Genomic DNA, 25,686 nt, shown 5'->3' with positions numbered 1-25,686 from the left:
AAAACATGCATAAAAAATGGATATAATAATAAAATTTTTTGGAATACATAAAAAACAAATGAAAAAAAGATATTGGATTTGAAATAAACATGAAAAAATAAAATTAGAAACTGATTACCTGATTAGCAAATTCAAGTATAATTTGCTTCACTCGGTCATCAAAAAACTGCTTAGTTGGACGAGACTGACTTTTAATTATATCCTGGACATCTTTATTTTTTGAAGTTTTCCATTCATAGACTCTATCAATCTAAGTGAAAAAAGAACAATTCAAACTTCAAGCATTGAAAAAAAAAATTATAACTGAAATCAATTTTAGGGTAAGTCTGAAGAAATTAGCTTTGCTTAACAGAATATAAACCAGGAAATTATTTTCAAAATATTTTTCAGTTAGAAAATCACCTTATAATAAAATAATATTTAATATTTATAAAGGCAATTTAGTCAAGCTTATCAAATAGCGCTATAAATTAGTACAGGTGTCATTATAAACATTGATTGTATGACTTTCAATACATCTACAATAACTACAAAAGTTTTATGGAGAATACAGTGTATGTTACAGAACATGCCATTTGTTTCATGCTTTATAGATTGAAAATGTGTGAAGATAATATACACTTATTATAAATATATATATAAAAGAGTCATATTTAAATTGTGAAATTTATGTATATATAAAAAATTTTTTTGCTTATATTTTGAGCTAGAAGCTTATTTACATATTCTGAAGTATACTTAAAGTAAACAAAACTTTAAAGGCACCAAGAAATAAAACAACAAAAATAAAAATGTAGTTTTAAAAATTATGATCAACTGCTAAATTGATAATAAAACTAAAATGAGTAACTAAATACATACCTTGTTTAAAGCAACAATAAAAGGTGTCTTCTTTTGTTTCAGCATGTTAATAGATTCAATTGTCTGGGGTTCCAAACCGTGCATGATATCAACAACCAGAATGGCAATGTCACACAGAGATGAACCACGGGACCTTAAATTGCTAAAAAAAAGAAGAAAAAAAGTTCGCAAATATTTATCAATTTAAAAACACAACTTAAAGTAAATTGTTGAGACTGAATAATAAGAACAATACAACAGAGCTCAATACTTTCATTTAATAATTCTATAACAAGGCATTTTGTAAGTTATACTGATCTTTCACTTAACTTCTTAGCCTGTAGCTTGTGACATATATTTAAACTTCGGGTTGTAAAAAACATATATTGTAAATTTTTTTTTAATAAGCATTATTATTTGCAAATAATTTATCTATGTTCATAACATACATTACATGAAATAGATGGGATCATTCAAATATTTTCTATGAGAGCAAAAAGTATTAAGCTGAAAAAGTTTTACAGAAAAATCCATTGAGCTTCATTACCAATATTGAATTTGCTTTCTTTTTTTATCAGCATTAAATCAGCGTTATTATTATGCTCACAAATAAATATATTTAAAGAAGTAAAAATAGTAAAATAAATAAAATCTAATGTTCTTTTTTTTTCCAAAACAAAATTAAGCTAAATGATTGCAAGTGATTAAAATTAAATCATAAATTTCAATTAACCATTATGCAAGCTTTAAATTTTATCATTAATTTTTTTCCAATTAATAATGTAGACAAAGTAAGAAAAGAAAGCCTATAAATTACAGTTACCTTAAAAATTATTTCAATTTTACTATTAAGCAATTAAATACCTAAAAGATTCGTGACCAGGTGTATCAATAATCAAAAGTCCAGGAACTTTCAATTCCATCTCTGCAAACTAAAAAAAAAAAAAATTATAAATAGTAGGGATAAATACGCAATTACAGTTAAAATGGTACACACTCCTTCTTGGCACACAAACTTAAGTTTGAACAGTCAGCTCTATACATTTCATAAAAAAAATTTATGCACTTTCCTTTATGTCAGTTTTTACTTTGTTGATGACTAATGCTTTTAAAGCATTAATCTTAAAGCCAAAAGAAAAATTTAAAAAAAATTAATATTTAAAATTATAACTTTGATAAAAATAAAAACATTAGTAAGTTTTGATGTTTTCAAATTGGAAAGAAATAGGTTGAGTCATAAAAAGTTATTACATAGCACTATCAATTTGGTAAGAATATTCTCTACCCTAATGATATTTAACTATAAATAAAATGCTTATGGATGTTAGTTTTTATAATTATCAAAATAGAATGTCATCACTTTAATAATAATAATAATAAAAAAATGTGAGTATTATTTTGATTGTAAAAACACTTTTTAAATAATCCCATTGTTCAATAAATTTAACTAAGGAATTATTTTTATATTTTGATTAATACATATTTCACAGGTGAAATCCCCCCCTCATCAAATTGATCATTCAAATGCTATTATTATAGAAACAGCAAAATAAAAGGATAAAAGTCATAAATAAATAGGGCAAATTATTACTCACCCCTTTGACAAATTTACATTGTTCCATAAGAGCTTCATGGGGAACCATTGTTGCTCCAATTTGTTGAGTAATACCTCCTGCTTCATGATCCTGTACATTACTGCTACGAATCTGTAATTTGAAAGAAGGAGAAAAAAAAAATAAGACGACTTAGTAATTTATTCAAAATATTGGTTTGCTTTCAGACGGGAGACGCTCAGTTTTTTTTCCTTACTTACTTTATCAAGAATCTTAGTTTTTCCAGTATCTACGTGACCTAAAACGCAAACTACAGGAGATCGCAATTTATCCAGGCTTCGATTGCTTTCAGCAAGTTCTCGTCGTTTCTGAAAACAAAATAAAATTTCATTGACTCAATCAAAACTGATTTCCTGTTTATATCCAACAGAAAATCATAAGGAGCTGTACAGTTTGTATTTCTTTTACACCAATAAAAAAGAATAAATAAGAACAATATTGTGATTGAATGTGTGATTAGAAAAAAATAATTAATTATAACCAATATCCCTTTTCTAATCATCTTTACATTAAGTTTTTCCATCACAAGAATAATAAAACAAAGCAATACTATAACTGAATGAGTAATTAGAAAAAAAGATAATATTCCTTTTCATTATGTAAGGAATATTATCTTTTTTCTAGTTATCAATTCAATTAATATATTTGACAGATACAAGTAAACTCTAATAGGAATTTATAAAAAGGTTTTATACCAACAAAACAGGTCAAGTGGTAGAAAAACATCAAATTTTATTTGTAAAAAAAAAAAAAAAAAAAAAAAAAAAAAAAAAAAAAAAAAGACTTTTTTGTCCGATGATTGATTTGATTTATCACTTCAGACATGAAATGTAAGTATTTGAAACATAATTCATAGATAGCTAAAGGTAAAACTTTTTATAAGTGAAATAATAAAACTTTTATTACCCTTTATTGCTTGCCACTAAAGTTTTGCATTATCTCTAGTAACAGTGAAAGTATTAATGACATAACAAGTGAATGAGACAAGACCATAAAATAACAATCACCTAAACGTATCATTTGGAAATATTTCCTAATACCAAAAAGGTGCTTATTTTTACAGAACAAAATTACAGTACTTATTCAAGTCAACAAGTTTTGATAATTCTTTATGCAAAATGTCATACATTTTAATTTTTAACTATTAGAAAGGTATTTGCTAATACTTGATAGTAAATAAAGAAAATATTTTAATTTTGATAAAATTAAGATATTTTGCAAGAAATTTAAATAGGAGCAATTTTGTTCCCTTAAGCTTTCTTCACATTTATTTATTAAATTAATTGATTTATATATTTATAGAAAAAGAAATTATACCTGAATTCGTAAGCGTATTTTTTCTTCTGAAGATTCTTCTGTTTTATCACTATCGGAGCTACTGTCGGAACTCTCTTCACCTGAATCCGATTCTTCTTCGGAAGAATCTTCACTACCAGAGGACTCTGTTTCAGATTCAGCACCTTTAGCAGTTTTTGATGTTACGATCTCAACTTTTTTGACACCTTTTGCATCTTGTTTCTCTAATTCCTCATCTTCAGATGAAGTGTCATCCCAGGCATCTTTGATGTTGTCTTCTTCACCGGGAACAGGTGTGGGCTCTTTTATTTCAGGTGTTTCCTCCTTCACTTCAGGAGATTCTTCTTTCTGATCTTCTGGCTTAGATGTTTCAAGGGTGTCTTCTGCAGTAAAGAAAAGATGCATCTAACTTTAAAATCAGAACTTTGTTTCTTCAAATAATCATTAATTTAAAAAAATTTTTACTTTCAAGGGCACTTGGTCGAAAGATAATTATTTAATACAGTAGGGAACCGATTATCCGGAACGGTCGGGACCATCGCTATTCCGGATAACTGATTTTTCCGGTTTTCTGAATCGCTACAAAAAGCCGTTTTTTTATTGTTAAACCCAACTAAAAAAAAAAAAAAAAAAATTGAAATAATCTTACAAATAAGAAAAAACGATGAAGTAATACATTAATGTTTATTTCCAAAATGACGGTTGGGTAAACATCTTTAAAAAAAGAAAGAAAAATCGTAAAATCTTATGAGGAAAAAAAAATGGCGAGAAAATTTATCGAATTTCGTTCCGGTTTTTTGGTTTTCTGATTTCCAGATAACGGGTTCTGTACTGTAATACTTATTAACAGTTTTTAAAAAGGATAAAATTTTAATACAGTGATTGAACAGAGTATTAGGTGTTTAAGAAAAACCTGCAACAAAATTTTTTATTGGAATAGATCGTCTTAAATTTAGGTAATATCCAATTAACTCTCTTATCACATGATCAACTTGCAATGGCAGTATTTTGATATTACATAAATTACATAGGGGCACAATATTTGACCTTGTAAGCGAAATATGGCCGGAGAATAGTTCATATCCAGGCCACATTTTCTAGCCAAAATTTTGAAAATTGTTCAAGTAATTAAAATAAGAAATTTTTTAATAAATTATCACATAACATCTAAATTATAACAAAGAAATTATGTTCAAAAATTTGAAGCAGATAATTTTTTTTTTAATCACAACGCTTTCAAAACAAGTATAGTTTAAGGATTTAATAGCAAAAGATACAATTCATACTAAGTAAAACATCAAAGCTGGCTATAATTTCTTAATATACAAATATAAACTTAATTCAGTGGCCATGACAGCCAAGGTCTACTGTGCCCACCTCAGTTTTCTTGACCTTGGGCTCTGGGGTGCAAGAGCAGATAACCAGTGTTTAGTCCCCAAGCATGCTTGGTTCTCATTTTAACAATCAACTGATGGGATGAAAGGCTGATGTATGTGTGTATATATATACAGTGAGTTAGCAAGTTTTTCAAATAAATATATATTAGATTTTTATTTATTTATTTTTCATTTTAAGTAGGATAATTCCTCAAGACATTTTCAAACTTTTTTTTTTTATCTATATCTATATTTACAGACATGTGTTTGTAGATTCCTACATAAATGAGCGTGAATGAATTTAAATTCCAGTTAGTTCCTTTAAATTTTACTAATTTTTCTTGCGACTATTCAAAATACTTTTAATGAACAAAAAACCTTTCACAGTTTGTGGCCCTAAAACACTAATGTTATATCAGTGGGCCTCTAGAATACATAAACTAACACAGATAAACAAAAAGGTTTTCATTATAAATTATGTTTTAAAAAGCTTTTTGATTCTCAATTTTCTTTAAAATATTTTTGTTTTCCCACTCAACTTGTATTAACATTAAATAACATTCATTCCTTAGAAGATTATTTCTAACTGACTAACATTACACATACATGAGAGAGAAATTAATGAAATTGAGCGCTGTTTAGAAAAATATCTCACCAGTCAAAGATGCCTTCTTTCTAGGAGTTTTTTTACGATCACCAAGCCTAGGTGCTTTTTCTTTCTTCTCTCCAATTTGGGGGACTTCAACTCCTGAAACAGTATACGTAGAAAATTTTGATTAATAAAGCTTTTACTACATAAAACTGTTTAGAAGCAATCATTAAAATAATGCAAAATAACAGTAAAAATTATGAGTGCTTCACAAAAAAAGGGGATTAAGATAGAATAAAATGTGTTATAGTATCTCAATAATAAGATTGAAAACAGCATTGCATAAAGTGAGAGAATAATACAACAACTACAATTTTTAAATAATGCTTATAAGAAGAAATTATATTGAATAAATAATTATATAGAATAAAATGTGTTATAGTATTTCAATAATAAGACTGAAAATAGCATTGCATTAAATGAGAGAATAACATTACAACTGCAATTTTTAAATAATAGTTTGAGAATAAAATAAAAAGATCTACAGTATTGAAGTAAAAGAAGTACAGGATAGCTATATTACAGTATCCAAATAACAACAGATCAAATTTTTAGATTTTATAAGAGTGAATAAGGAATTCAATAAGAAACATGATTTAAATGAGACCAAAATCACACCTTGCTCTCTGAGGGCAGCGAGTGTAGCTTCCATTCGAGCCCGATTTTGCTTCTGAGACTTAGTTAATAATTTTCCTTCAGCTTTTAGTCTTTCCCGCTTTTCCTTCTCTTTCTGTTTTTTCTTCTCCTTCCTTTCTTGTTCTAATCTTAGCTGTAATTAATAAATAATTTAAAATGCCACTATTAACAAAAGATGGTGAAATATAAGGAGGAATTGAAATTAGGGAATTGTACTTCCTATAAATTTTCGGAACTAAAATTGAAGTTTTTAAAAAATGTTCTTTATTTGAAAATAAATGCATAAATAAATTTAAAAAATATTTAATAAAGAAAAAAGTTAACAATAAATAATACAATAAAAGAAAGTAAAGAAGGGTACAATTAATCTTTACATTGTAAGGAAGAAACCTTTTTACAACCATGGTGAAACTGAGAATGAAATGAAACATTTCTATATTAAAGAAGTATAAAAAGTACAATGCAAGAAAGCATTTTCCTCTATTTTTTGGAATTGAAGCAATAAAAAAAAACTAGTCAAATTTTTTAATAATATAGTATAAAGAAAAATTTATATACTCTTGTTATAAAATTTCTTTTTTCGAAACTAATAAATTATAAGTTAAAATTAAAGAATAATAAATAAACAAAAATATTCAATATTAAATTAGCTTAATACATACTTTTTCCAAACGTAGCTGTTCAGCTTCCTCTTCAGCTTTTAATTTTGCTTCTTCTTCGAGTCTCATACGTTCCTCCTCTTCTTTGATCTTCTTTAATGCTTCTTGCATAGCAGCCAACTAAACAGTATAAACAGATCAATGAATTTACAATATAGTTAAATTGACGAATTTCTACTTCTTATATATATTTCTACTTCTTCTTATATTATACATAAAACAAATATAATCTTATTATTCTTTAAGATATAAAATACAAAATACTTTTTTTTAAAAATGATCTTTTTAACTAAACAGAGAAATTGACAAGTAATATCACAGTCATGTACAAAAGTTTAAAGCAGAAAGTTATTATTAATTTTAATAAAATGGAGCAACACCAAGAAAACATAATTATAAGTGATTTTAGGGCTTATGGCAGAATTACGGTGACATTGTTGCAGAATGTTAGAGTCTTTGCAAAAAGATGTTTCTTTTGGGAAGGGAAAAATTTTGGTTTTCCTTTCTGCATAATTTTTCGAAAAATGTTTTCTTCTTTCTTCTGCAGAATTTCTTTTCAAAGATGTCTTTTTTGCGCATCAAAGAGGAAAGAAATAATCATATCTTTCTATTCTCATTTGAAATTTTATAAAAAAAATTCATGATGAATGGCTTCAGCTAGAATTTCAAATTAATAATATAAAATAAAAAATTAAAAGATAGTTCGGTCTAGAAATGATGTTTTTTTTTCTCAGTTTTTCTTTTCTTTAAAGAATGGCATAATTTACATACACTTATTTGAGTATCTCTTTTTTACAGAGTCCTATTCGCGTGATCCGTTATCTATATTTTGGGAGTTACTGCACAGATTTTGCAAATTTATTCCTACAAAGAATTTTAATTCATGTAATGATTTACAAAATTTGTGAGAAGAAATAATTAGTGCATTTCTCTGCCTACAAAATGCGAGAATATCGCCAATAATATTAGAATTTAAAAAAATATTACTTTCACAATTAAAATTTTTTTATACACTTTTAATCTATACTTTCTTCAGTAAACACAATGTTTCTGTTACTTTAAATTAATAATTGTTATAATTAAAAGTATCTTAAAGCAAAATATTAGTGCTAGGGAAGTTTGTTGCAGAAAGCCTAAAAATTCTGTCACAGGGATTTCAGGACCATAAGTACAGAATTACTTAAATTTTAAATTAGAAAACTATCAGAAGTACAACTGAAATGAGTTGAAGATCATTAGTAGTGAAAAGACAGAGAAGAGAAAAAAAGTAGAATCAGCAACACCAAGTTATCACATCAAATAATAACAGATGTTTAAACTAATGTATAATCAATAACATATATTACAGTTAACATATTGATTACACAAACTACAAGTAGCAAAAAATCCTGGCATGGACATCCGTAGAGCTATTTGAGAAATAATTATGTTCACAATGGTCAATGCTATAATTTGTTAGCGAATGCAAACTAAAGTATGCAAAATAAATAAATAAATAAATTTGAGATTTAATTATCTGGCTTTAAATGGCTCACAGAGAGAAAAGCTAAGGAGAGAATAGTCTCAGCTAGGTACAATTAAGGAATCCACTGAAATTTTAAACTTATAGCTATTATTTTTATTATGAAATTAAATATTTCAACTGATTAATATTTGGTTCATTGAAATATTTCCTCATAATGTTTGAAAAGATCACCAATAAAATTAGAAAACAAATGAGGAATATTTCAAAATAAATTTTTTACCATACATATTTTCTTGTTTGTATATAAAAAATTGAATTGAATTTTTATGAGTGTATGCAAGATTTCCTTTTTCTATTCAATTTGCCTCCCGATTTCTTATAAGTATGTTTCCCTTAACATAAAGCAAAAAATAATCAATTTTAAACATATGAAACATGATAAAATAATATCTAGCAGTTAGACAAAACTTAAAAATACACTGTTAAAACATTCTTACCATGTCAGAAAACTTTGAAAGAAAATAAACAAAGAAAAAAAAAGTTAAATTTGTGTTACATTAGATTTCATACCTGCTTTTTGCCTGGCTTCTTTTTATCTTTTTTATCATCTTCTTCACCTTTCTTTTTTTTCTTTTTCTTTTTACTATCTCCTTCATCTGAGAAAAACAGTAAGAAGTTCGTTAATAACTCAAGAATAACCCAAATGTAGAAAAATATCTAAGCAATTTGGCATTTAAATTTTAAAATAAATAAATAAAATGCAAAACTGCCACTGCTATGGCAGGAGAGTTTAAAATGAAATTTTTTTCTTCATAAAATAGTAATAAAAAAACTGCAAATTAAAAATATATAAGCAAAAGTTGCGAAGAAAAACAATTCTGATGGAAAACTATAGAAAATTGAACATCTATGAAGAGAATTACATTTAACATCAGAATAATACTCATTATGAAACAAACAACTAAAAATTTTAACAATTTATGTATACATAAAATTTCAACCATTCAAAATGAGCAGGAAAGAAGACTTGATTGGAAAGACTTGAAGACTTGATTGGAAAAAAATGTCACACCTCAACAAAAAAGACAAACGCATATTGGAATTGGTACGTATAAAAAAAAATAATAACCATAAAAGAAGGAAAACTTTATCATCAGAAAAAATATTAAAGATTGATAAAAAATAATATCTGAAATTACAAAGTGGGAAAAAAATAAAGAAAGGTATCAAATGAAAAATCTTCTTTGACTTTTTAACTTTAATTTAATTAATATCAGTTTCAGTTACTTAACAATAAATTAGCAACATGCCCTATTATCGAATTTACAAGGAATAATGTATTTACTTGTTACTGCAGTGGCGCAATAAATAACAAATGAGTTTACAGCAAATTTTTCTAGCAATTTTTATTGTCATCTGGCATAGAGTTTCAACTGAGCTAACAAACTATAGTGTTGGAAAGTGTGGTAAAATGTGGTCAAAACTTTTAATGACAATATATTCACTTTGTTGATAATATTGCAATAAGTTCTACGTTTAGTGGTCAGGAAACAATTATTTAAGTATAGATTATTTAAGTATATTTATTACCTATTATATACCTATTATTTAAGTATAGATCTTAACAAATTTTAACAAAGTAATTATTAATAAAAGGGGAAAATTATATTAAAAATAGTTTTTTCATTTCTGAATGAATTCTAATACTAAAAGTACTCAATTTTCTGCAAATATGTAACTAAGTTTACTGATAAAAAAATTTAGTGCTTAGAACACTTATGTGTACATAATTATCAGATTTGCTGCTGACATGACTGAATATGCAAGTGGCCCTTCATTCAAAAAGGTTGTGCACCCTACTATATACATATCAGCATGTATGTCTATACATATCATATGAAGATATAAAATGAGTTATTGATTTATCTTATACTCGCGTTTCTTTGTAATAGAAATGTTCGCTCAGAAACATTCCAATTAAACATTTAATAAGTTTTTTTTTTTGATAAGAACCACCAATTTTCATTACTTTAATCTGGGATTTTTTGTGCTACTAATTTTACAATATAGAATAGTACACAATAAAGAGTAGCACTAAAACTGAATAGTTACAATATATTTTATCACTGAAAAAATACTATAATCAAATTACATACTTGATGTTAAAATTTGAGGAAAAGAGTGATACATGTATCTTTACAGCATCATAATTTCTTAAGATTTTCTTCCTAATAGTAATACTAAAATTTTTTCTGCAAATGGTGTTCATGCATATTATGAATATCTGGTGATCAAAATTCAACTGATAAATTCAAATTATCTTTGTAGTTATCAAGAAATAATAGAAACTTGCATTGACACAAAAAAAACAACCTCCAATCGAGATTTGAGTTGTTGTTTTTTCTAATGCCACTTGCTAAATGTCAGCTTGGCGAAACAAAGCAAATTTAAGGTAGCAGGTTCATTTCTTGTTTTTCAGTGGTGCTATCGATGGATAAAAATACGATTTTGGCCACAAACACATGTCACAGTCCATTTTAAAGGTCAGATCTATTCATATATCCATTTATTCACCCACATATCGTAATTTTGACCTAAACCAGAGAACCATAAATTTCCAATTCAGTATCCCCAGAGGTATTGATTTGTTATGGGAACTTGGAGGACTTTATGATCTGACAGATTTAACGTGCCACAGTTCCCATTTACTACACAGGGAGTTGTCAGCTGGCTGGATCGAACTCACAACCTCTTGGAAATGAGCCCATCGCCCTATCAGGCAGGGTATCCCAAATATTTGAGTACTTGAATTGATCAGAAGTTTTGAGTGTAAGATTCCATCTTCACATGCATAAAGCAAGTAAATAATGCAAAAATTAAAAAAAAAAACCATAAAATGATTAACAGAAAATACGTAACAATGATTTAAAATTAAGATGATCATCATAAAATCATGATAAAACATAAAAAACATTAACACCAACTCTTATAAAGAGAATAAGTATAGTTCAGAAAGAAATACCATCATCATCTTTCTTTTCTTCATCATCTTTTTCTTCTTCTACTTCTTTCGGAGTAGGTGATTCCTCTTTTTGTGTTTTAGGCTCTATTTTCTTTTTTTGAGCTAACTAAAAAAAAGAAACACCCCTTCTTTAATTTATACTTCATTCCAAGCACATTTTATGGTTATTACACAATATCTAAGAGGGTAAAAGGAGAATATAATTTAAACCATATTGAAGACACATTTATCAATAAAAAGTATAACAATAATATAGTATAAAATGGATAGATTTATTTTACCTCTAATTTTTTCTGTTTTTCTCTTTCTTTCTTTTCTTTTTTCTTTTGAGCAGCAGTTTTCACAGTAGAACCATCTTCTTTTGAATCTGCTTCAACTGTCCCATCTTCAGGAGTTTCTTCAACAGAAGGTGGAGGCTGTTCATTTTTCTTTTTCTTCTTTTTCTCTTTTTTATCTTCCTTTTTATCAACTTCTAGTACTTCTTCGGTTTTAGTTTCTGGCTGAGCTTCTTCAGCTGGTTTTGTAGCAGGTTTTCCACCCCCAGCTTCTAAAGCTAACTCTTCAAGAAGTTTTTCTAGATCTTCCTCATCATCGTCATCCTTCTTTTTTCGGTCTTTTTTCTTGGACTTTTTGGCCCCTGATTTTGAACTAGACTTTGAGGACTCATTGGTTTCCTTTTTAGGCTTATCTTCAGCTTTTGCTTCTTCGTCTTCACTATTTCCTCTAGAGTCACCAGATTCTCCTTCAATAGCAAGAACACTAAAATTTGATTTCGCCTTTTTCTGCTTCTTTTTCTTTTTTCCTTGTTGTTCTAATGTAATTATTTCTATTTCGGACTCTTCATCACTAAATTGACTGGCAATCACAGATTTAGGAGGAGTATCTTCTTTAGAACCATTTTTTAGTGATTTTTCCTAAAAAAAGTAGTAAATGCAAATTTAATAAAATGGAAACAAAAAAAAGTAAACAATAATTACAATTTCTTTAATGTAAATTTCCCTAGGTGTCCTAATGTTAATCATAATGTCCTACTGTAATGTCTTAATGTTAATAATGTAATTGATATATTGATGAAGTTAAAGCCCCCTTAGTCTGGTCATTCTCTGTAATTATTTTGTCAATAACAAAATTTTACTATTGTATTATTATAAAATTAATTCAATCACCTTAAGTAAAAACCCAGTTAAAAAAAACAAAACAATTACAACAAAGTTTAGAAATATTACAAAAATTCAAACTTCAATTTTCAACACCCTTGCTCTTCAAGAAGAGAAAGGTGTATAAAGCAGAGATAGAACAAAAATCACAGTATATTATTAGACTGTTATGCTTGCTTAACTAAAAAATTTAGCTATTGCAATACATTTCAGAACTAAATTTTGATAATGAAAAATTTAGAGAAACAATTATAATTTTGTAGTAGACCAAATAGTCTAATAAAGTAGCATCAACTATAGGAAAAAGCATTGGTTATTGTTCTCTTTACTTTTAGGTAGCATACTTAACTTAGTAACAGAACTTGAATTACAAGAAAATAATTTTAGTGGTCTAAGGGATTTATAATATATATATAATGAAAAAATTAATTTGTAATATTGGAAGAACAATAAAAACTTTCTAGTTGCCCATATAGTCTAATAAAGCAGCAATGAATTTATTGAAATAATTTTTATAAAATATTATGTATATATATAATATTTCCTTCAATTTTTAAAGAGTAGAGTAATCTAATTTTATAACCGCCATTGAACAGTCTAACCAAAATATTGAGTTTACGACTACTAATGTTCAACTCCTGCAATTTTCAATCTAATTCAGAAGACAAGGGAACTCCTGGATCAAGTATTGGGAGAAATTTTTCCTTTGTGGAGGACTTTTTGATGAAACTAACACGCATTTGCGTCATATGGAGAGGAAAACCACAAGAACCTCCCAAAGTGAGCCTGATGGCAAAGGGTCTCTAACCCATGATTTGTCTACCACAGAGAGTATTTTATGTCAGCACTGTGTTGGTTCGGGCCAAGTGCAGAATTCAAATCAACCAGCCATTGCTGGGATTTGAAGCCTATTCACTTCAGTGGAAGGCGAGTGCTCCATCTCTTGAGCCATCATGGCTCAAAGTATAGTAAGTGTATTAATATGAGCAAGCAGAAAAAATCTAAATATTTTAAAATCACAATGAAACATAGAATTAATGACTTAGATCTTTAATCAAGCTATCAAGTTCAGCGATTTGTTTCTCTGCTTGTCTGGATTTTCTTTTTTCCCCTCATTTTAAATTCTTTTTGTGTTCAGCAGCCCTCCTTTTTTTTGGATGCTAGATTTTCAGATCCCTTCACAGGAAGTTCTTTCGCTCTTAGCTCTTCATAATAACTGTGAGCGTTTCTGGCTGCAAGTATCATTTGTTTCGGTATGTCTACCTTGAACTAATCTACAATATTACTAATACAGTCGAACCCCGCTATAGTGAACCTGGGATATAGTGAACACTCGGATGTAGTGAACTTTTTTAGCGGTCCCGTCCGTATTCCTATTTAAATAATGTTATTTTTAACGCTTATAGTGAACAGCTTAGAACTTGGAAACTCGGTTATAGTGAACTCAAATTTCATTTCTTTAAATATCTTTTTCAGTCCTCCATCTTTAAACTTGTAGGTATTGGGACTGAAAATGAATGCATTCCTATAAAATGTGTCATATTACTCTCCTTTATGCTTATCACTTTTAACTATACTGTAATAAATGTCAAACAGATCATTTATCTTATACTCCCCCCTCCCTGACAAGCCTCACTTTATCTCTTTTACCCAAGCTTGCTCTACAACTAGTTAACTTGGCCACCTGCTGAGTTTTTGGAATTTTCTTATCTGTTCAAACCATATTCTTTACAAATCACCCCTTGACAATCAAGAAGGGTAACAATTTAACTCATTCTACTGCTGCTCTCTTCATATTCTTACATTATCTATTTGAGACAAGATTTTTATTTCAAAAGCAGTGAAAATGGCAAATTCTCTAAAGAGAAAAGCGTTTTCGATAGAGGACAAAGTTAAAATTGTAAAGCGTATTGATGATGAAACCAATCAATCGACACTGTGTAAGGAATTTTCCTTGTCAAAATCTAGTTTCAAACATTTGGAAAAATCGAAGTGCAATTCTTGCGGCATACGACAAAAACATGGTTTCATCGAAAAAACTGCGTGGAGCTGAAAGAGAAAACGTAGAAGATGCTTCGTCAAGATGGCTCGAAATCTTGTTCAAAATGTAAAAATCTTGCATTCTTTGCACATTGTAGATAAGAAATTTGATGAACTCAATTTAAAATTCAATTGTGTTCAATCAAAAATCACAAATTTTTTTCATAAAAAGTTTAAATAAAACTAATATTTAGCGACGTAATTACTTTTTCCATAAATTTTTGCTTTATTATCTGTTAATTAGTTAATAATTTTTTAAATAACTTATGCAAAATTGCAAAGCCAATTTTCAATCATTCAACTGTCTTATGCAAAAAATATTCTTTAAAAAATTTGGATATGATATAGTGAACCATCGGTTATAGTGGACACATTACTGAGTCCGCAGACGGTTCACTATAGCGGGGTTCGACTGTAGTATCATAAACAGTTCAAAAAGCATTTGCTGACTTTTCTTGCATGATCTCAATCAGCAAAACTTTACCAATAAGAAATTGTTCTGAACAGCAGCATTACCATGTGACATAATCAAAATACTTTTTATAAACATGAATAAGTTTTGATAGCTTGTGTTTTCAGCCAATAATGAAGAATACAAAATATCTAATCTTTCACTCTTACGTTTGAACTCAGACAATTCCTTTTGAACCTAAGGAAAAGCAAGTTTATACTTACAAAATACTGATTTCACTTTATTAGCACTGACTACTGTCATTTGATCAAAATCAACAAAACTATCCAAAGCTATTTCTATCTTCTTAATACAGGATGAATTTGAAGTAGATATAATAGTTAGAGGCAGGCAGCTTATACCTTTAACAAGCTTCAAATGTAGGGGATTTCGTTACACAAATTTGAGTCATCTTTTGTAAAAATGAAAGACATTCTTTCTCAAAAGTAGACTTAAGAGTATCTGATGCTTTATTTTCATTCCCTTACTGCAAAACTAATGTCCACATTAGTAATTAGTAAAAAATTACATTTCTGGATAACATCAACTTTCATTGCACAATTGTTTAACTCAAAAACCGAATTTTTGATTGATCTCAAAAACAGAACAGAACTGTGAAGCATCAAATACTTTTCTTTATACAGGAAAGGCACTATTGGCTCACCAGCCTAATACCTTACTATTAAAAAAAAAAAAAAAAAAAAAAAAAAACTGTACTTTCAATGCCATTGAAATAAAGAAACCTAATTTTGCTTCTAAAAGCACACTGCACGTTAACATTGATTTCACTGTATCATAAGTCTTAGTACTTAGTTCAAAATTTTTTGCTTCCGTCTTTTTAATAAAGACTCTTAAGTACAGCAAGATATCTAAAGCCCTTTGCCCTATAGCTGAGCTCTCTTGCTGCCCACTTGAACTGAGCAAAATTTAAGTGGGAAAACATCCAGGTTTGTTAAGAGCACAAAATTAACTCGTCTGGTTGGTGAATCTTTTAAAAAATTAAATATAGCACATAGAAACTTGTTTAGATCTCAAGGTGTACTTTTATAACCCATTTTAAAAGCACCATGGACAATATGGACACCACAAAATCCAATATCCAAAAGACATTTGAGGCAAAGTTCTTGTTTAAATCATTTTATACAAATGAATGTAGTTTCAGATTCCCAATAGGACCATCCATAAATAATTAGAATATTTTTTCATAACTGAAGATGGTACAGAAACTTCTTAGAGCATTCAATACAGATGTTGCATCTGAATAACCAAGGAAAACTGCTGTTAAATATCGTGTTGTAACAACATTCATATTTTTATTTTACCAAAATCTAACATGTTCATTTGACCATTCATCAAAGCATATAATATATGAATCTAAAGAGAAAAGTTCAGCTTGTAAGTCATTTTTAAAGAAGGGAGATAATCCAAAACAAATTGTATATGATGTCTTGTATTTTTTGAGCTGCATTTTTTAACGATGTCACTGTTCTGAGTCAAAACATGTCTTGTATATGTGTGTGTGTATATATATATATATATATATATATATATATATATATATATATATATATATATATATATATATATATAAATAGTTTATCTTGTAACCACAACTCTAAATGAATGGTTAGGGAATTCTTCATAAAAACAGATTATACTATCGTTGTTTGTTCCTATTTGACGGAGGATGGGGTAAACAATTCAAGTTAAAAGGACAACCAGCCTCCAGGAGTTTGCAGGAGAAAAGAAGTAATGAACAAAAGGTGGGTAGAAGAACAGATTTTAGAAAAGAAAATTGGGGGAACCTCTAACCCCAGGGGAGATAGGAATGTGTAGTAGTATAAATAAAGAACAAAAGGTGGGAAGAACTGGCTTAAGAAAGAAAAATCTTCTTTTAGCAGTTTTAAGATGGAAGAAAAATTGCATTTGAGGTCAATCTTAAAAACATTTCTTTCTTTAAAAAAATAAAGAAAAAGAAATCTTTTGAGATTGGTTTATTTTATTTTTGAAATTTTTCACATTTTCTAAAGAAAGTTACAAATTTCCCTGACTATTCCAGTACATAAATATCTCCCCGACTTTTCCAGATTGGTAGACACCCTGTTTGAAGAGTCTACTTATACACCAAGATATATTATAACCGTCGTTGAACAGCCGACCCAATTTCCGGGTTTATGACTGCTAATGTCCAACTACATAGTCTTGTAATTTTGAACACAATCCAGAAGACAAGGGAACTCCTGGATCAAGAATTGGGAGATATTTGCCCTCGTGGAGGATTTTTTGATGGAACTAACCTGCAGTTGCATCACATGGAGAGGAAAACCACAAGTACCTCCCAAATTGAGCCTAAAGGCAAGGGGTCTCTATCTCTAATCCATGATCTGTCTACCACTGAGGATATTTCACAACAGCACTGTGGTCGGTGCAAGCCGGATGCAGAATTCGTTTCGACCAATCATCGCTAGGGTTCGAACAGGGTTCACCTCATTGGAAGTTGAACGCTCTATGCCCTGAGCCATTGCGGCTCACAAGATATAGGGTAATTTGAAAAATATAATGCAATATAAAAATAGATATGGCTTTTTGTATAGAAATAATTAAGAAAAATGATTAAAAAATGAAGCTTACTTTTGGATTAGAATCAATATTGGATACTGTCTCAGGATCTTCAAATCTAAAGGGCAATAAATAAAATAAATTAATATTTATTAAGCATACACACAAACATCACATCATATTTAAATATTTCCGGTAAACATTTCTATTTTAAACTGTGGAATAACCAGATATTGTAGTTGAATTTTATCTTAAGTGAGTAAAGAAATTTGCAAAAACAACAAGGAAAAAATAAATAAACAATTATCATTAATCAGAAATCTGGGACATATATAAGCATGAAATAAATAAATAAAAAGAATAAATGTTTTTTTTTTAAAAATCATTCAATCTTTTATGAATTATAATTTTATACAGATAATATATTTTAAACTCAAAGTTATGAATATATACAGACATTTATTTTTCGATTTCAGACACTATGGGCTTACATTTTAGATTAAGATAAATTTTTCCCCCCCACAATATGGGTTTTGGAGACTTTAATACCAAAACTCTACATGTCTCATCTAAAACTAGTTTCGAATGTCTATAATACCGATCTACTAATTATAAATTTTTTTTTTATCAATTAAAAATAAATAAATAAATAAATAAAAGGTCAACACAAACTTTTTTTTGAACTTCAAAGAATATTTAATCTCCAATTTCAAATTCTTAAATTCAGATAAAAATATGCTAATTTTTAAAGACACTTGTAAAAATTTTGGTTCATTAAATCAGCAAATGTGTAATAGAGGTATAAATACAGTATTTATCAAAATTCCAATGTATACAACACAGACATTTATAGGTTAAATTTTAATTTTTTGAAATAAAGAACTGTTATTTCATTAAAACCAGGGTTTTTGACTCACCCACAAACCTAAAAAAAAGCCAAAGTGTTAATCTGCCCATATATCAATTGTTATTTTTTATCAATTGTTTTAACTAGGTGATATCTTAAAAAACCCACAGGTTATTTTTAAAAAAATAAAAAACCCTGGGTATTTTCCAACTCTGATAAAAACATATAATTTTAAGAGAGCAATAATGATTTTAATTAGTCATTAGACTTCAGGTTTTGATGAGAGTGTCTGCACAATAACCCTTTATTACATCATTCTTTATATAGAATTATCTATATAAAGAAGAACCTAATTTTTTTTCTTTTATCATAAATGAACTTTTTATGAGTAAAAAACTACAATAGAAATCTAGTTACTTTTAGGATTAAATAATAAACACAGTAAGTTGGCAATTTCACAATGTTTACAACATTATTTATTTATTTAACAATGTCAGATCTTATTAAAAAAAAAGAAAGAATTTATTTCTTTGTTAATAACATATTAATAGCAATGCTTTTATCAGTTACAACCAGGTTAAATAATGATTTTCAAAATAGATAAGTGAAATCACATCTTTTTTAATAGAACAGAATGTTGATTTTTTTAGACAAACATTGAATGACCGATATCCTTTTGTGTTATCCATCAAATTTTATTTTCCTTGTATATAAAAAAAATAAATAATTAAATAAATAAGAGTTTCTTAATTTTTCAAAAACTCATTTCATTTGGTTGAGTTGCAAGAGCAACAGTGATATTATAAAATAAAGACAAAGCTTTATTTCCTAAATGAATACTCCAATTTAGGAGAAATAAACAGCCTTTCATACAACAAATCTGTAAAGAAGTTCAATGAGTTTTAAATCATTAGCAACTAATATGATAATTAATTCAGAAACAGTAATTATTTGAAAGTATTTTTCAAAATAAATTATGTAATTAGAATATTTGAAATTTAAAAGGAGAATCGTACATAGGGATTAAGAAAAAATAGTAAAACATATTTACTTTTAATTGAATTTTTTAATTACTGTATTATACAAAAATTACAATTTTATATCATAAAAATAAAATAAATAATGTATAAAAAAAACCAAACATTAATGTATAATATAAAATCCAAATATTAAATGAAACAATTGAAAATTAGTTTCAATACTTATGAAAAGATTGTATTGTAGTTTAGTCATACATCCAATTCAACTTTTATGACAATCATAAACAAATCATATCAATAAAAATAACACAAATATAATTAGAATGTTTTGACAACATAAAATTAGTTTTAAAAAAATGCTCAAAGAACCCAAGCAATACCTTTCTTGTGGCAAAGGAGCTTTTACATTTAAAACTAGAATAAATCTTTTAAAAAATTAAAAATAAATGCTGTAATTACTAGTTAAAATACTGTCTGAAGATGAGAAGTTAAATTGAAGCAATGAAATAAGATATTGTTTGATGATTGTTTACATTTAAATACAAATCATCTTTAAGACCTTATCAAACCTATGTTGAATAGTAAATTTATTGATATGAAGCGAAACTGTTAAAAAAGATTTAATATTTAACATCAAGGATAATGATATTAAACAATAAATATGAATTTTTAAATTAACATAAGAAAATTTAAAGTGAAAATGACCGAATTCCACCAGACGACCTGATTTTGAATTTCTTTACCCTGTTTTTACAGTTGACAATTCTTATATATTTGACGATGGTTAATAAATCCTTTTCTTTTGTCTAAAACTTACTTGTCATCGCGATTTTTCTTTTGTTTTTTATCTTTCCCCATTGCACATATGCTATTACAATATATTTATGTGGCTAATATACACACACGTAGATATATACATCAATTAAATTTAATATCATTCAGTTCTATTGGTATATTTTCGATAAAGAGTTCTATGATTATATGCTAGAATTTTAATATTTTCCGCAGAATTCCAGATATACATGTGTAAACAAATAGAAATTTCCACTAATTTCGAATTAGCACAGCAGTAGCTTTGAACACATGTCAATCAATCAAAAAAGAGCGAATATTTTCATCGAACACGCCGAATGTTTAATCGATTCATTTAATCGATGACACTAGACTCGAAAGTAAAATATTTGTTCAATCAATTATTTTCCTAAAAGAGGTGACGATTATTAATATACAATATTAATTAATATTCATAAAATGATTTAAAAGGAATTTCAATTCAGAATATCATCGAAAATGAATTTAATATCAAGTGTGCTGTAAGCATGATCAAAGTTAAAGCACTGAAGAATGACCTTTTTAGAAACAAAATAAATAAGTCACATGATCTGACTGAACTGATCTTAGGGAGTATTTAATAGTGTTAGGTGTAGACAAAATTTATTGTCGATTATTAAAAGATAGATAAATTTAAAAATGCCTGAGTATTGGATCATATCTGCCCCTGGACCTCAAACCCTAGAAAAGCTGAATAACGCAACGAAACCGAACAATGTTTCTAATAACTATAAATTTCATATTCCTGATCTAAAAGTTGGAACTCTCGATACTCTTGTTGGCTTAACTGATGATTTGGGTAAAATAGATTCATATGTTGAAGCTATTATTAAGAAGCTAGTATCTTACATGGAGGAAATTCTAGAAGATCAAAAAGAAATGTTGAAAGAAAATTTGCACGTCAACAACGTTGATCTTTGCACATTCCTTACTCGCTTTTCTTGGGACATGGCGAAGTATCCTGCTCGCCAGCCTCTAATGCACATTGCTGAAATAATTAATAAACAGGTGCAGCAGATCGAAGCTGATCTTAAACAACGTGCCTCGGCCTATAATAGCTTAAAGACGAGTTTACAGAATCTGGAACGCAAGCAAACAGGGAGTCTTCTCTTAAGATCATTGGGTGATCTTGTCAAAAAGGAACATTTCGTGTTGGATTCTGAGTATTTAACCACACTTCTTGTAGTTGTACCAAACCCTTTGTCGAAGGATTGGGAAAAGACTTATGAAAGTCTACACGAGCATGTAGTACCCAGATCAAGTCAAAAGATCTTTGAAGATAATGAACACTCTCTTTATAATGTCTCATTGTTTAAAAAGGCCGTCGAGGTGTTCAAACAAAAGTCACGAGAAAAAAAGTTTGTCGTCCGTGAGTTCAAATATTCTGAGGAAGAGCTGGCTTCCGTTAAGAGTCAGCATGCTAAGTTGAAAATGGATAAGAGCAAGCAGTTGAGCGTTTTGTTTAGATGGTTGAAAGTCAACTTCAGTGAATGCTTTGTGGCTTGGATCCATGTTAAAGCTCTGAGAGTCTTTGTGGAATCTGTTCTACGTTACGGTTTGCCCGTTAATTTCCAAGCTGTTTTGCTGGAGCCGTTAAAACCGAAGAAGTTGAGGGAACTTTTGAACAAATTTTACAGTCATTTAGATAGCAGCTTAGCATCAGGCCAAATAGAAGATATACCTGGAGGTTTGACGAGTTTTGGCGTTGAAGAATACTATCCATATGTATACTTCAAAATTAATGTTGATTTGACTGATGATAAAAAATAGTGTAATGTTATTATTTTCATATATTCTAATTCCATAAATACATATATATGTTGTGTTTAAATAAGATAGGTTTTAAGGGTCAAGACTGATCAAAGTCTAAACATTCCTATAAGCGGAGTTGTATAATTTATATTTTAATCTAGTCAAATGATTTAGTAAATGTTAGATTTAAAATTGATTTTTCTTTTATAAACCAGATATCTGTGTATGTTACAAAGTCTAAATGTATAAGCATTACATATGTGTAAAAGATGTTAATGTTGCTGTGGGTTTTTCATCTCGTTTATAGTCATGTTATTGAGCTCAATGTTGTGCAGCTGTAAGTTTCCAGTTCTAACTTCATTGTGTAATTTTTTAATCGTGATTATTCTCCATTCACTTTTAAATAATTTTGTGAATTTTTAAATTTATAAATTATTCTCTTTTGCAGTTATTCATTTTAAGCACACAAATTGTGAACTGATTTTTATTATTCTTTGTAATTTATTTATTTACTATTAGTTCTTGCAGTAAACAGAATGTGTTGTGAAACAGAATTTAGTAAATGTAATTTACTATCTAATTTCTGTGAATAAAATGAATGAATTACTCACAGGTTTATAGTTTTTATTATATGAATTATAAACTTTTAAGTAGGGGAATAAATCTTGTTTCATAAGTTAATTTTTATAATTAAGTAAGTGACCTGTTTCACCTTAAGAATTTGATTTATATTGATTTTTATTTTCATAGTTTTTTATTTTATTTAATAACTAATGTAAATTATAATACAGTGAAACAAGCTGTTATAGATACTCCAGCAAAACTGACGCCTCTCAATCGGAGCATATTTATAATTCCCCGTGAATCTTTTCTGAATAAACCATTATGTACGTTCTCCACGAACAGTCATCTTTACCCCGAAAGGTTATTTTCTATCTCTTCAAACTGGACACAATTTTTAATTGGAAAAAAAAAACTTTTCTGCTTTAACTTGCAAGAAGATAAAAAAGCAACTTTTTACCATTTTTAAAGCATGTATATGTTTTTCCTTATACATAACTAAAAATATTAAGCTATTTCACTACTAAAGAATCAATCTTTCTCCTGTCACCTTGCCTTATCTTTGCAAAGAAAGGAGGGAAAATGATAATACTCATTCAGATAAAAAAAGAGAGAACAGAAATATAATTTTTAAGGTGTTCATATAGATTAAACATTTATTCAGACACTTGATACCTAGATAATTAATTGTGAATATATCAACTCCATAGGATCTCTTAGTTTACAGGTAAGCATTGATTTCTTTTGTTTTCTGTGAATCGTGGGAGGTTTACATTCAAAGAAGTATTAACCAAGCTTCTTATCACGTGATAGGTAGGTGTTATGGGGTATAAACCTAATAATTGAAACCGATTGAGGCCTAGAAGCTTCTATTCGGTATCATATGACTAACTTGAACATCTGTGTTAATAGGAAAATTATATTAATTTATCTGTAGCTACAATCTAGAATTATGTATATCAAACTTTTTCATGTATGCACAGAAAAAATATTTTTTAAAGTTTAAATAATTATCCTTGTAAATAGTGTCCATGTAAATGTAGATTATTTAATTATTTCTATATCATTGAAAATATTTTGAAAACAATTTACGGTGTTGAACTTCATATTATGGTACCCTTCCTGTAAACGGACATATTTTTCGGTCCCAAGAATGTCCGCTTAACTGTGGTTTCACTGTTTATGTAAATATAAATTTGGAATTGATAGTTAGGCCATAGCTCAACTATAGCAGTTCCTTATTCATACCAGTGCTTGAGTTATTAGATTTTTTTGTTGGAAATAAACAATTTTTAAAAAAAATTATTGACTTTATCCTATTATACGTTACTTGGTGGATTTGGTGATATTCGGGAAGATAATAAAGTTTTGATATCCGTAGTTAGAGATTTGTTGAATTATTGCGTTTTAGTAATTTTTCATTTTGGAATTTGTGATGTGATTTTGCAGTGGTGCATCGGCAAAAATTTTCAGAATGGTTCCAATCATGTAACATATACTAGGATTTTACCTAATTAATTAAACTGGCTTTAAAATAAAATGTTTAAATTTATTATCCTTTTTTGGTGTGAGTACTTTTCTTTTAATTGAAATTTTATACAGTTTTAGGCTTAAAAAGGTTATTTACATTAGCAGTAGTTGTAAAATTTTAGATTATGTTAATAGCTTTTTATGTTGTGAATTAAGCTGTCATAAAACATATTTAAAAGAAAATATTTCTTGTTGTTGAAAAAAAATCAATTAAATTTTTTTATATAATTTGAATCGTGGACTGCCAACAAATATTTCTTAAAGTGAAATACAAAGAGTCTCCATTTCATACAGCATTATAATTTTCATAGCAAAACACTATTTTTATACAGTCTATTCTGTGATTTTCCCATTATAATGACCAATGCGATGTATGATGAATTTTAGCAAAATTGACTGCTCGTTAACTGATAAATGCTATATGATTAGAACATAAGTTAAATATTTTCAAGGAAGTGGACAGAAGATTTACACCAAAATCACAAATTGCTTAAAATATTCAAAATCCTGGAAAGCTTTTTAATGATTAAAAATCGTGATGTAATTCTATAGACAGGAAAAGCCATTGTTCTTGTGAAAGAGAATTTTGAAATCTAAAAAAGACACTGAATGACTTTCTAAAAATTATTCATAATATTAAAAGATGTCATTTGAAAAAAATTAAATGAACGTTTAATGTATTATATTAATACTTGCACTTTATTGATACTAAAAAAAAAAAAACTTAGTTTATGTCAATTATTCCTGTAGTTTCCTAATTCTTTTTAATGCATAGCATGTTTTTCTCTTAAGTCCAGTATTTATTAATTATAAGTAAATATTTGGTCTAGTTTTCTATTTTCAAAAGATAGTGCAATCACATTATAGCGTTTGTTTTTGTTTGGGTTTATCGGGGTCTATATATCAAGTGTGGACTGTAATAAGATAGTAAATTTACGGATGTTTATTTGTTGCTATTTTTTAGAAAAGCTGGCAAATAAAATCATTTTCAGTTCTTAAATTTATCGATTATCTACCTATTGTTATTATTTACCATCCTATATTTCCCAGATGTGTGGTGAAATCATAGCTAATAGCTCATCAAATGGATGGTAAAGGTTGTGGATTTTAAAAATTGTTATGCTAACATTAGTGTGAAGCATTATTATTTTAGTAACAGCCTAGCATATTTTATTCACTTTACAAAACAAAAATGAGGTTTAATTATGATGTACCAATAAGCATTTAATAAATTTAATTATGTGAAATGAAGTATTTAATTATGTTTGAAACAGAAAAAAGTACTTAATTTTTGTGTCTGCAGTACTAGGGTTAGACCCAGATGTGCTTCAATTTTAAAATAGCTGAGGTAGAAAATGTTAACAATGTTGTATCTCTTTGCTCAGTAATGTAAATGTTTGAATGATTGACTTCATAAAGTGC

At 28.0% G+C, this 25,686-nt stretch overlaps 2 protein-coding genes across 2 annotated transcripts in view; one reads left to right on the top strand and one right to left on the bottom strand.

The window, feature by feature from the left end:
- The window catches only part of eIF5B (eukaryotic translation initiation factor 5B), a 35,933-nt gene extending 15,207 nt beyond the window's left edge, over positions 1 to 20,726 (bottom strand). Inside the window, exons 1-14 of the mRNA XM_087161236.1 lie at positions 20,408 to 20,726; positions 17,836 to 17,881; positions 11,838 to 12,470; positions 11,557 to 11,662; positions 9,105 to 9,190; positions 7,073 to 7,189; positions 6,393 to 6,543; positions 5,781 to 5,873; positions 3,771 to 4,132; positions 2,654 to 2,761; positions 2,436 to 2,546; positions 1,705 to 1,772; positions 862 to 1,003; positions 119 to 250 (exon numbers count right to left, since the gene is read on the bottom strand). Coding sequence (XP_087017362.1) covers positions 119 to 250; positions 862 to 1,003; positions 1,705 to 1,772; positions 2,436 to 2,546; positions 2,654 to 2,761; positions 3,771 to 4,132; positions 5,781 to 5,873; positions 6,393 to 6,543; positions 7,073 to 7,189; positions 9,105 to 9,190; positions 11,557 to 11,662; positions 11,838 to 12,470; positions 17,836 to 17,881; positions 20,408 to 20,448 — 2,196 coding nt within the window. The 5' untranslated portion in view covers positions 20,449 to 20,726. The remainder of the gene's footprint in view (positions 1 to 118; positions 251 to 861; positions 1,004 to 1,704; positions 1,773 to 2,435; positions 2,547 to 2,653; positions 2,762 to 3,770; positions 4,133 to 5,780; positions 5,874 to 6,392; positions 6,544 to 7,072; positions 7,190 to 9,104; positions 9,191 to 11,556; positions 11,663 to 11,837; positions 12,471 to 17,835; positions 17,882 to 20,407) is intronic.
- Positions 20,727 to 20,779: 53 nt separating this feature from the next.
- Positions 20,780 to 22,785, top strand: Vha44 (V-type proton ATPase subunit Vha44). Its single transcript, XM_016059441.4, has one exon. It carries the CDS (start codon positions 21,061 to 21,063, stop codon positions 22,189 to 22,191), a length of 1,131 nt encoding a protein of 376 aa, XP_015914927.1. The 5' UTR covers positions 20,780 to 21,060; the 3' UTR covers positions 22,192 to 22,785.
- The last annotated feature ends 2,901 nt before the right edge of the window (positions 22,786 to 25,686 follow it).

This window comes from Parasteatoda tepidariorum, chromosome 1 (assembly GCF_982258835.1).
Source record: "Parasteatoda tepidariorum strain Cologne lab strain chromosome 1, Ptep-v5.0, whole genome shotgun sequence".
In the NCBI taxonomy this organism is placed as follows: domain Eukaryota; kingdom Metazoa; phylum Arthropoda; class Arachnida; order Araneae; family Theridiidae; genus Parasteatoda; species Parasteatoda tepidariorum.
Note: the sequence above shows the minus strand (reverse complement) of the source record. Positions and strands in the feature narration are given on the sequence as shown.

What these genes read in the sequence shown, in the direction of transcription:
- Vha44 (XM_016059441.4), top strand. Translation starts at nt 21,061, where the DNA reads ATGCCTGAGTATTGGATCATATCTGCCCCTGGACCTCAAACCCTAGAA.